The 12356-nt window shown below is 34.9% G+C and overlaps 1 protein-coding gene across 2 annotated transcripts; it reads right to left on the bottom strand.

Moving 5' to 3' along the window:
• Nucleotides 1-4548: 4548 nt before the first annotated feature.
• Nucleotides 4549-10905, bottom strand: LOC105557377 (protein O-mannosyl-transferase 2). Of its 2 annotated transcripts, none has more exons than XM_012004607.1 (14): nucleotides 10565-10905; nucleotides 8769-8852; nucleotides 8455-8539; nucleotides 8275-8379; nucleotides 8040-8148; nucleotides 7705-7973; nucleotides 7402-7508; nucleotides 6995-7187; nucleotides 6526-6729; nucleotides 6285-6436; nucleotides 5983-6071; nucleotides 5343-5491; nucleotides 4856-5265; nucleotides 4549-4708 (listed from the first exon to the last, which is right to left on the bottom strand). In XM_012004607.1, coding segments are annotated over exons 1-14 (2064 nt in total). In that variant the 5' UTR covers nucleotides 10567-10905; the 3' UTR covers nucleotides 4549-4602. The 2 variants fall into 2 exon arrangements, with proteins under 2 accessions (XP_011859997.1, XP_011859995.1); XM_012004605.1 differs by having other exon boundaries at nucleotides 10582-10905.
• Between the last annotated feature and the right edge of the window lie 1451 nt (nucleotides 10906-12356).

Genomic DNA, 12356 nt, shown 5'->3' with positions numbered 1-12356 from the left:
CGTGCGACCAGCTTTCGCGCGCGGAGCTTTCAAACTTCGCGAGTCGAGCTTTCCGGGTCCCGCGCGCGGTTTTCAAGCTCATCCTGGTGAAAAGTTCTCTCGTAATTTTTATACGAATTAGTACACTTTTCGGAAATACTGAGAAAGTCCACTTCTTTTCTTAAAATTTTTCATATTGTGAATATTCTGACAAAAAACGTTTGAAATTATGGAATGAGAAACTTCCGAATATTTCAAAATTTATACGTTCAAACAATTCTAGAACAGATGTAGACTTTCTCGGTACTTTAAAAAGTGTTCCAATTTGTATAAAAAATCTAAAAATTTTTGTACAAAATTGAAAAAATTTTTTAATTCTGAAACTTACATAAAAATTATTAAAAATTATGAAAAATTCTAGAAAAAATTTTCACCAAGGCGAGACCTCGTAGGAGTAATTTTCAAGCCCCGAGGCTTCACAAAAGACACCGCTGAGCTTAAAGTTACTCGTCGCGAGGCGCTTTCCAGCTCTTAACACCCTTTCTTTTTATCGACGAATTTTTGTATAATACTGAGCCCTCCGAGGTACATTCGTTCCAGCGCAATGCTCTCGAGCTTTTAAACCGTACGAATTTACCTTGATCTCGAAACATCTTTCCACAGTGAAAACTCGCACTCTACTGGAGCAAGGAATCTGCAAGGAATCCAGGGTTGCCTGCCGACTGCCCACGCGCTCTCGTCATCGATAAAAACGTATGTATACATATGTGCTCTCTCCGACGTATACAGACACTTCTTAGTGATCGGGCGTTCTATTGACATATTATTTCCACGATAATTATATATGGCAGCAGAATGAACTTATTCTTAGGCAGACCGGAGTTGATAGATACGTTTTCGGCGGCAATATCGAAGAACAAAACGTACAAAGTGTGATTTTTTCTTAGGCACGTCGTCTTGTCTTCGCAAAGACATGCTTGGAGGAAATTGCAAGGAAAATCCAATTTTCGGAAGGATAATTGTGGCACGGCTAAAACGGTGATTTACTATTAAATCATTTTAATGTTGTATAAACAATTGTAAAAAATATTAAATATTAATAAATATAAAATGGCTATATATAGTTTGAATATAGAAAATATAAATAACTTAAATATTAAGATGAGCATTTCCAAATATCTCAGTCATTGTCAGATTTATTATAATTAGTATTCTTATTAGGACTTAAATAAGTGCGCTTTTCTAAGAGATGGTGTAACCAATATTTTTGGCATCCATACATACTGCAATCATACTTTATGCCAAAGCATCATCATTAGGCTTGAATTTTTATTATGTCATTTGGCCGAAGTGTAAACAATATTTGTTTTAGTATTGAACATGTCGAGTTTTGTACCGACAAAAGAGCATTTGCGGGAAGTTTTACTTTTCTGCTTTAATTGGAAGAAAAATGCAGCTGAAGGGCATCAAATGCTTGTGGAAGTTTACGGGGAACATGCACTAACTCTGAAAACTTGTCAAAAATGGTTTCAACAATTAAAAGACGGTGATTTTGACACGGAAGACGAGGAACGTGAAGGCGCGTTGAAAAAGTTTGAAGATGAGTAATTGGAGGCGTTGCTCGATGAAGATCCAAACGCTTCAGGAACTTGCCGATTCATTGAATGTGACTGAAGCAGCTATCAGCATACATTTAAAGTCGTTGGGAATGATCCAAAAGCAAGGAAATTAGGTGCCCTATGAACTGAAGCCGAGAGACGTTGAAAGGCGTTTTTTCACGTATGACAGCTGCTCCAAAAGTAACAAAGGGAGAGATTTTTGCATCGTATCGTGACTGGTGACGAAAAATGGGTACATTACGATAATCCAAAGCGAAAAAAATCATGGTGCAAGCCTAGCCAACCGTGGACATCAATGCCAAAGCTGAATAATATCCACGATGCCAAGCTAATGCTCTGCATTTGGTGGAATCGGAAGGGCGTTGTATACTATGGGCAGCTAAAACCAAACGAAACAATTACTGGGGAACGCTACCGACAACTAATGCAATTGTGCCGAGATTGAAGGAAAAACGGCCGGAATATGCCAAAATATTTCAACATGACAACGCTCGGCCACATGTAGCGAAAACCCGTCAAGGAAACGTTGGAAGCTTTTAACTGAGATGTCTTATCCTGCCCACCGTATTCACCAGACATTACTCCTTCCGACTATCACTTGTTTCGGTCGATGACTCATGGCTTGTCTGAGCAGCGCTTCCATTCTTACGTGGATACTAAAAAATGGGTCGATTCGTGGATAGCCTCAAAATACGAGTCGTTCTTTCGATGTGGAATCTGTCTATTACCAGAAAGATGGGCAAACGTGGTGGCTAGCGATGGACAGTACTTTGAATAATGTATTAATTACTTAATACGATGAAATACATGAGTTTTCTTAAGAAGAAAAGCGCACGAACTTATTTACGGTCTGAATAGTAGTACAGCAGAGAGAAAACTGAGAGCGGCCACGCCGGCATTTTAGGGCCTGAGCAGAATGACTGTCTTGTACTCTGACATAAGACTTAAGAGTTATTGTGCGTTACCTCAAGATAGCATTACTATAAGACAGCCAACACTTTTCAAGAATACTGCGCAATCCGGACCAACATATACTATACAGGAGGTCTTATTTTAAATAATCCACACAAATATCTCCAAAAATATGAAAGATACGGAAAAACGTTTCAAACAAGTCGTTTGGTTCGAAGGGGGACATAAGGTGGTGCCATTGACTCGACCTTGGATAGTCATTTGAAGGTTACGTGAAGATCACCTTCAATTTTAATGGAACCCCCTATAGTTTATTATACTATCTTATTCTACTAATATGAACAACTTTTGTCCGAAACATTTTTATTTACCTAATACCTAATACGTTTTGAGATATTCAAGAGAAAATTTATAACTTTTTCTACGTTTAGCTTATATCTCGATAACTGTTTGTCAGAGGGAAAAGTAGTACAGGACTTTTTTTACTTGATTTGGTCTCAGAAATATGCTATTGCAAGTGTTTTAATTATTGAAAATTTTTGTGTATTGTAAAATATAAAGTTGTTCATATTAATTAGTAGAATAAGATAGTATAATAAATAATAGAGGGTTCCATTTAAAAAAATTGAAGGTGACCTTCACGTGACCTTCAAGCAACTATTCAAGGTCAAATCAATGGTACCATCTGATGTCACCCTTCGAATCGAAAAACTTTTGTTTGAAACACTTTTCCGTATTTTTCATATTTTTGGATATTTGCGTGGATTATTTAAAATAAGACACCCTATATGTATATTGACTATAAAGGTAAGAAATTATGCGATTTAGTTATATCTAAAGAAATATTATGCAAAGCTGTTGGAAAAGAAAATTTTGTTCTATCTGTTTCAATAAATGTTCACTATTTTCAGCTAATTTATAAATTAGAACTTTTCCAGATTAAAATAAAGCATTAAAACTATTTAAAAAATTCAATATTTAAAAAATAACAAAGCTTTGCTTTTATCGTCGTTAAAAAAATTAAAAATTAATTCTGCTGATTTAATGTTTGTTTCAGTGACTTCAAGAAAAAAATGTTTTAATATATCCCCAATTGTCAAAAAATCTAACAACGTATTTTCGTAAAGTAACGATACCACGTAGTTCCCGATAATTTTAATAATATAAGGGTATAAGACAGCCATTCTGCTCAAGCCCTTACTTGATCCCGTTTCAGGAGACTGTTTTGCACGCCTTTAAGCCCATTTTTACTTTTAGAACTATTTCATGACGCATTTTATGACTCTCAATAAAACTTCCACTTGGTGCACGTCTGTGCTATGCATTCCGTCATCTAATTTATAAAATTTATATTGTCTACATGAAAAAAGTTTATGTGAACATCATGTAGATAATTTATGTTAATGTTATAATTTTTAAATTTACAGCATAATCTTGAAAAATAAGCGTTGCACGGATACAAACAAAGTAGAGACTTTGTCAGCAATATCAGAAAATACAATAGCAAAATAATTACAAAAGTAAAAATGGGCGTAAAGGCGCGCAAGAGTTTCATGAAACGGTATCAAGTAAAACGTCGGCATGGCCGCTCTCAGGTTTCTCTTTGGTAGTACAGGTAGTACAGTATCTTAATATACTGCATTACTAATTATACCGTTAAACAAGTATAAATATATATATATATATATACGTACTTGTTAATGTATTTAATATACAATTACAATTACATGCATATATATACATATACACTACTAAAAAAAAAGGGAACACTTTTCATACCCTGAAAATTGGGCTATTTTCAAACCACTGAAACTCGGCGAAAAATCATCGTAGACTCAAAATTAAAAAAGCATTTTAAAGATCGAAGTGTCAACTTTAAAACCCTGTCAAGATTTATTTAAATATGTTTATCTTCACTTCGACCTTTAAAATGCATTTTTAATTTTGAGTTTACGATAATTTTTCGCCGAGTTTCAGTGGTTTGAAAATAGCCCAATTTTTAGGGTATGAAAAGTGTTCCCTATTTTTTTTAGTAATGTATATACATGTAAAATATATGAATATTTTTGTATTGCACTGATTAAATTAGATTTCAAAATTCCCAAGATTCCATCCACCTTAAAGAATGCATCGAACTGTCGGGATCCATGGCGGACGGGCCGTCCATCCCATAAGCCAACGGTGAGAACAAATAAAAGCTGCAATTTGAATTTAGTTAAAAAATGTCATTAAATATATCTCGATGTTGCTTAATAAAAATAACTCTCAATCAAAGGTTTTTAAAAATATATGTTTGAATAATTTCTTTGTAAGATTAGATTCTGATTGAAAGGCTCCACCTCTACCTGTATACAGTGCCGGAGATTACGGTTCCCAGAATGACATGGTAAATCGTATTTCCTATTTTGCCAGGTAGCAACAGTAGAACGCTCTCAATGATGTGATTCAACGTAATCCCGGTCAGCATGGAACTATACAACAACGCTGGGAAATAATGATGGAAGTACAGCACCCTAGTCATCGCCCAGAAAGGCGCATAATGCAGTGCCCATCCGAGGAAGAGCCACTTGCCGGCGTGTGTTATCTTGCTACGCTGCTCGAGCACGACAGCGTCATCGATGCAGCCCCGTTGCTCGTGCACGGAAGCGTGGACGTAAAGAATTATGAATATTGCAAGGAAGACTATGTTTCCCCACCAAATGATGGGATTGCCGAGTAAATATATCCTTTGATTGTTCCCGGAAAAGAATTGTCCCTGCGGAAAATAACTTTTTTTTTCAGAATTTCAAAGCATTTCGTAAGCAAATAATAGTACAAAAATTCATTGTTTACTCTGTAATTTATAGGCCACTGCCACGGTCGCGAGGATACCTCGCCTTCTTTCACTTTTAAATCCGAATTGCCTTGCAGCATCACGGCATGCGACTCCAAGAATCTATCGAGAAATCCTGGCGCATATACTCGGAAGCTGACGTTTGGTACTAATGAAAACGAATAGTTATGTGTCGCTAGGGGATGCTGGAGTGGTTTGATTTACCGACAGAGTCGGATACCGTTTTTGCGTTTGTAAATCTTATTATTTGCATTTATGTACAAACTAATACCAGACCCAAGTGTAGAATGCATAGTAGAACATTTTCATATAAAAAACATTGATGTTTGAAGTCTAATTCGTATCGCATTATGTATTACAAATATTGCAATACAATGCGATACGAATTAGACTTCAAACCTCAATGTTTTTTATATGAAAATGTTCTACTATGCATTCTATACTTGGGTCTGGTATTAGTTTGTACATAAATGCTACATAATTATTTTGATTTGTATCTATGTATAATATGACATATTGAGGTTACGTTCCTTGAGGTAAGATTTACAAACCCCCCAAAAACTGTATGCGACTCTGTCGGTAAATCAAACCACTCCAGCATCCCCTTAATCATTAATGATTCAATTGACGATAACTTACACTTGGCGTATTGATTATCTTCGATGTTCCACAACCCATTTTTGTCTCTCATGTTAGGGTTGCAGGAAACCTCTTGTTGACTGTACCCCCTGAATAAATTAAAAATTTATTATACGACAAAACTTCATAAAGAGAATTTTCTCTTAAATTTTACCCTCAAAATCGTGTAACATGGCATTTTGAAGAACTTTGAGAGTTTTCTGATTTTCAGGATAAATTTTAAGAAAAGATTCTCTCCGTATTGAGTTGGTTTTACGAAAGCTATACGGAATTAAATTGACGTAGTTTCCATCGCCACCAACCATTTCGGCAATGTTTTGCCGCTACATGTTAACACACAATGATGAAGATAATGCACGAACTTCAATTTACTCGTCACTGTCTCTACGACGTCGCCGTCTCTTCCGTTCGTTATTAATATTTTCCAAACGTCGTTAGCATCGCCCGTGCCGTTCTAAGATAAGCAAGGAAAAATAACAGTTGATAAAAAAAATCATAAGCAACACATTACGATGAAGAAATCATAAGTTGAAATTGCTTTACCTCTCCGTATCCAGTGACTTGGTAGTGCTTCTTCGATATCGGTGCGATCTCTTTGTGCGAATGTAAATTCCGTCTCGTTGTAACATGCTCCAGCCGCACGAGGTCACCGTGTTTAACTAATTCCGGCTCTGACGGTATCGCGTCCGTGTCGAATTTCTTCACCAGCCACAGATTGTTGTCATCCTTGTGGGAATAGGTCGTGATCTGTAATTAAATACGCGTTAGTTAGCGATACCGAGGGGCTTTGCTTCACTTACAATTTGTGTCATCCACTTAAATCTACTGTTATATACTGTTATACATATTCTCCGGTCTTTTCCCGATTAAAGTAAGATATGCATCATTTATTTCGACACAGCTGACATAAATTTATTAATTTATATATTCTAAATTAATTTCGTATATTTTACTCTTTATGCTTTAGGCTAACATAAATGTAAGTATTCGTATGTATAAGGTATGTAGCAACCTGTTGCTGTCTAGCGCCGACTCCTTCGGGATACAAATGCCAGTGGGAATGCAAGTAACCGCCGCCTGTGCGGTGATTTTTTAACGTGACAGTGGCACCGTACGCCAACTGTCGCGGCATCGTTGCGTTATACAAAGAATTTCCACGTAACAGCGACTGAAATTCGGAACTGTAGAAACCGTCGCCACTTCCGCTAAGTAAAACAACGTCTATTATTTATAAATTGTATATTAACAGTTTGAATGTAATTGTCATTTGTTCTACATAGTAATTGTAATTTGTATTACATAGTATTCTGAGAAATACATATAATAAGAAAAAATTTATATCAAGTTCATGAAGATATTTAATATTGATAGAAACAGACTATTAAAAAACTAAATATTTATCAATGGAATAATGCTTACCTTTTATTTAAAACGGAAAGGTGAATATAAAAAAATAGCATGTAAAGTAAAACCGGTAATAGGATGAGGCAAAAGCACCTTGCTAACAAATGCTTCCCCACATAAGACTGCAAACAGCAAAATTGAAATCGTCCTTTGGAGACTCAATCGTCCATTCGGTGTCTTATTAAATTAATAGCATCACAAATTCGTTAACCAGTTCGTTATAATCATCAATAATATTGCTTCACAAAAATACAAAACTCGCGTTACTCGCGAGCGTTAGAAGCCTCGATATCGAGTTCTCCTGGTTAAATTACTCACAATAGACTTAGACAGATCACCCAATTCTCGCCAGAGCTCGTACGCGGTGTAGAGACCGACAAGTAAAACGACGAACAGCCCGACGAATTTCACACTGATCGTGCAGGCAAGTGAGGCTCCAGTGAACGCCAACCACGACCACCAGGATCGCGTGAATGGACGATCTCGGAGCGACGCTACACGCGTCATGCCCCACGTCGCGTACATCATGAAGCACAGCAATATAGGATCCAACAAGATATACTGATTCAATGTTAACAATCCCACGTCTACAACATGAAAAACGAGTCGTTGTCTTGAAAATTTAGGATTGTCACAAGAGAGTTATAACTTACCGCACAGAATGAGGAAGGCAGCGAGCGTAGAGGCGCGAATTGACTTGGTAAGGTCCCATACAATGAGATACGACAGAGGGACAGTAGTGGCGCCCAACGTGGTACAGAACTGAGACAGGAAGTAAATTTTAAATTTTAAGTCAAACTTTGACTTCAATGCCATCGTTAAACTTTGTAAATTCTTCAGTAGGTTCTACTTTTTTATTTCAACTGAAGACGAGTCCAAATAACTTACAATTCTCATGCCAATGTAATGGACATTCTCGAATTTATCTCCAGGTTTTTCGAAGGCAAATGTCCCGTCGTAGCCGGTCATATATCCGGATAAAGCGATGAGCATCTAAAACAGAGTAGAAGATATCTTTCAGTCTCGCGATAGTTCAGCTTAGAGATTCTACTTAAGAGTTCCATTCACCTTTCCTAAAGGCGGATGTACATCAAAGAAGAAGGTTCTGTTTATGTACCAACTGCCCATTTTGCCGAAATGCGTCTCGTCCCAACTAAAAGTAAAACAGAAAACTGCCTCTTTGAAAAAAATATTAACATTGTCTAATGCGACAGCTACAATAAGATCTTTAATATATAGGATTTGAGAAAGTAACCTATCGCAATCAAATATGAGGAGAATAACCGACTGTGATTAATGATAATCTTAAATCTTGCATCTTAAAGATCTCATTATAGACGCTGCATAAATGAGACTGATGAGATTTCCTATCGCTCTCTCACCATACGTGCTGCGGCTCTTTGACTTTGTAAAATCTGGTGATTAATGTAAGCACAGTTATACCTCCAAACAGAAGCCACCAGTCCCTGTAAAAACACAGACTGCTATTACATTACAATTAACCATCTTACTCTAGTAACACAATTCATTGGCTATACATTGGCTAACATTGGTTAAATATTGGTTATGTTGGGAGTGCATGAACCAATATTTTCTCAATCTAACGCCAGTATTGATCATAAAATAAATGCAAGTATATTACTAATATTGTACCTAGATGATTATTTAATATTGGATTGATACTGAAATTGTATTGGCCAAGTTTACCCAATAAAATTTTAATATTGAATGCAAAATAAATGCTAAAGTACTGCCAATATTTTATAACAATAATTACACGATATTGCATTTACATTGACAGTACATTGGCCAACATTACCCAAAATAATTGTAATATTGGATATAGAATAAATGCTAATGTAACGCCAATATTACGTGTCAATAATTGCACGATATTGCGTTTATATTGAAAGTGCATTGGCCAATATTGCCCAATGTAATTGTAATATTGAATATAGAATAAATGTTCTTGTACTACTGTTAATATTACATCCCATACAGCACAGGAGATTGCAGCAACATTGCATATTGTAGTGTAATGCTGCATAGATATTGCAAAAACATTATTTTACAATATTACTTTAGTAATGTTGGCCAATGTACTGTCAATGTAAATGCAATATCGTGTAATTATTGTAGCAATATTAGTTTAAAATATTGATACAATTATGTTTGTAATATGTATATCGTTTACTCATCTTATTTATATATTTTTTATATGATTACACATAGATAAATAAATGTAAATATGTATTAACTCAGCATATATATATATATATCTCTCTCTCCAATTAAAGTATCATTCAAATTGATTTTTAACATAGTACTTATACAACAATGTATGTAATCTAAATGTCAAAGACTGTTTACAAATCTTTTAGGAAAATTATATTTAAAAGTCTGGGACAATTTAGAATTCCTCAGGATATCCTAAATAAAGTATGTGTGGGTTACGTTCAAAAATAATTTTCAACATTTAGTAACATTTAAAAAGACACGTTATGTACAAATATATGTACAAGTACATTATATTCCAAGGAGGAAGTGTTAGAGCCAAATGATCACCGCTAGCCCGTCCGATCATCGAAATTAAGCAACAATGAGTGTGGTTTAAACCTTGAATGGGTAACTACGACTTTTACAGTTCTTCACAGACGACTGCGAAAATGTTGTTAGCTTCTGTGATCTTTAAAGTCCGGAATTTATTCATAAATTTTTTTCTTTATTACTAATATGGTTATACACAAAGTATTATTGCTTATTATTGCTTAACAATATTGACCCAATAATATTGAGCCAACATTACTGCTTCGACAAATTGGCTAAATAAAAGGAAGCGTCCATCTTACAATGTTGAACCAATGTTGGGGACGAATTCGTACCCAATCTATAATATCGCATTTATATTATTTCCCAATATTACGTCAATACTTTATGCTACTAGGTAGGGTATCTACTTTACAGTAATCTGTCACAGTACAGAATAATAATTCTGTTCACTAATCATTTACGGTTACTAATAAAGAATACTTTCTCGAAAGGAACGAAAGTATAAAACGTTATTTTTGAGAATGACATTCGAGAATAAAATCGAGAAAAAAGCATGTGATAGTCCTATCATTCTAATAATTTTGTACAGTTCAACTTGAAGGATAATTCGCGAGGAAAATAGAATCACATTTTAACTTCACGCACGTCGTGTTCTCCTTCTCGTTCGTTTTCGGGGTCGCATTTTTTGATTTGCACACGGCTTCTTGGGTGCCGCTTCTCATGCCTCTTATTATTATTCAATTTGTAAATCGTGGACTATATCGCTACATCTGCGAAGCAGTCGTGTGTGAACAGGCTTCTCTTCTTTTTTTCGTCTGGCACCTAACTAGAACACAGTCAGTAACGGCAGGACGTACAATCCACTTGAATTATATTACGACGAACTTGGGCATTTTGCTATTTGCAAGTTGCAACGTGTGCCTCAAACATTCCTCGTTGACGGTTCGCCACGCGGACAAGTCTAGTCACTAGAGTGGGTAAAAGCAAAGAGGATCAGATAGAGTGGAAGTTGCCATAAGAGCACAATGTTAAATAGCGTGTCCGAGTTTCAGAGCCATCTACCAGCTCAGAGGCCATCCTAAATCCCCCCACTCTTCAATAGCGCCCAAATTCAAATCTTGAGATTTAGTAAAATTATATACGTAAATAAACAAAGGGAAATAAAATCATTTAAATAATAATAACATTGAGTTATATATATCTTGTATTATTTATTTCAATAATACGATGTACGTACAACATAATGAGTCAACAAATAATAATTTTTATAATGAGTCAACTTTAACTTTACATCATTGTATGCAAGAATACGTTTAAAATAGAAATATTATATAGAATATAAAAATAGAGTAACATAAAAATATAAACTTTGAACTTCCTAGGACGAATTATAACTCTTAAAAGCTTCTTATTCTTAAATTCTAAATTCTTAAAAATTAGTTTCGAACGAGTGGAGTAAACTTTTTCATTTTTCTATTTACTTGCACTGTTTTAGACTCTTTAATATTTCGTCGTTTTTTCTTTGTTTCCCTCTCTTTAGTCTTTTTCAATACTAAAGTACCACCCTTTTTTAAAATTCGTCTAATAAATCGTGCTTCCCAATTGCAACAAATCCTTATAAATAAACTGAAGCTTTTTGTTGCTTCTGGAGAACATAATTGCAATAGAGTGACGTTTTTTTCAATAATATGTATAATGATCAAATTTTGGAAATATTTTTCAAATGTAGCTTATTTCTAATAACCGATTGAAATTCTTTCTCCCATGCTTGGATATTTTTGAAAATATCATCATTAACATATTTGAGGCTCTTCGTATTTTCATATTGTTTCGCCATAGAGAATAGTTTATGGTGTTCATAATTATTAACAGTCTCTTGCACAAGAATACTTTCACAAGTTTTACAATTGTGAAATTTCAAAAAACCGCTTATGTAATATATTGCTGATTTGCTAGTAAACATTTTACTGTCTGATTCTTCATCTTCATTACGTTCTGCAGTCTTTACTCCAACATTAGATTTTTCATTTTTATTTTCCTTTTCTAATTTTCCAGTATTTAACTCCCTCATTTGATTTATGATATCTGATTCTTTTATTTTTAACTCTGCCTCATCAACATCAATTCCATTAAGAATTGGTAACTCTGTGTCTGGCGATGCCGTTTTTGACTGAATCTTTATAACAAAGTTCTGACAAACTTTATAACAAACCCATTCTGTCTCGACGGTTAAATAAACTGTGCTACTCCGACAACTATAGGTATTTAATCTTTTATACATCCATATAGAATAATAGACTTTCTTCGTTTTTCTCTTTATATTGCGACAATAATATAAAAAAAAATCGTTTCCAGACACGTTTCCACGACACTTGAAAAGGACCTGATAGAGGTCGAAACGTTGTGAACTAAATAAAGAT

This window comes from Vollenhovia emeryi, unplaced genomic scaffold (assembly GCF_000949405.1).
Source record: "Vollenhovia emeryi isolate VEMERY1.0 unplaced genomic scaffold, V.emery_V1.0 DF939501.1, whole genome shotgun sequence".
Taxonomy (NCBI): Eukaryota; Metazoa; Arthropoda; class Insecta; order Hymenoptera; family Formicidae; genus Vollenhovia; species Vollenhovia emeryi.
This window is presented reverse-complemented; position numbering and strand designations above follow the sequence as displayed.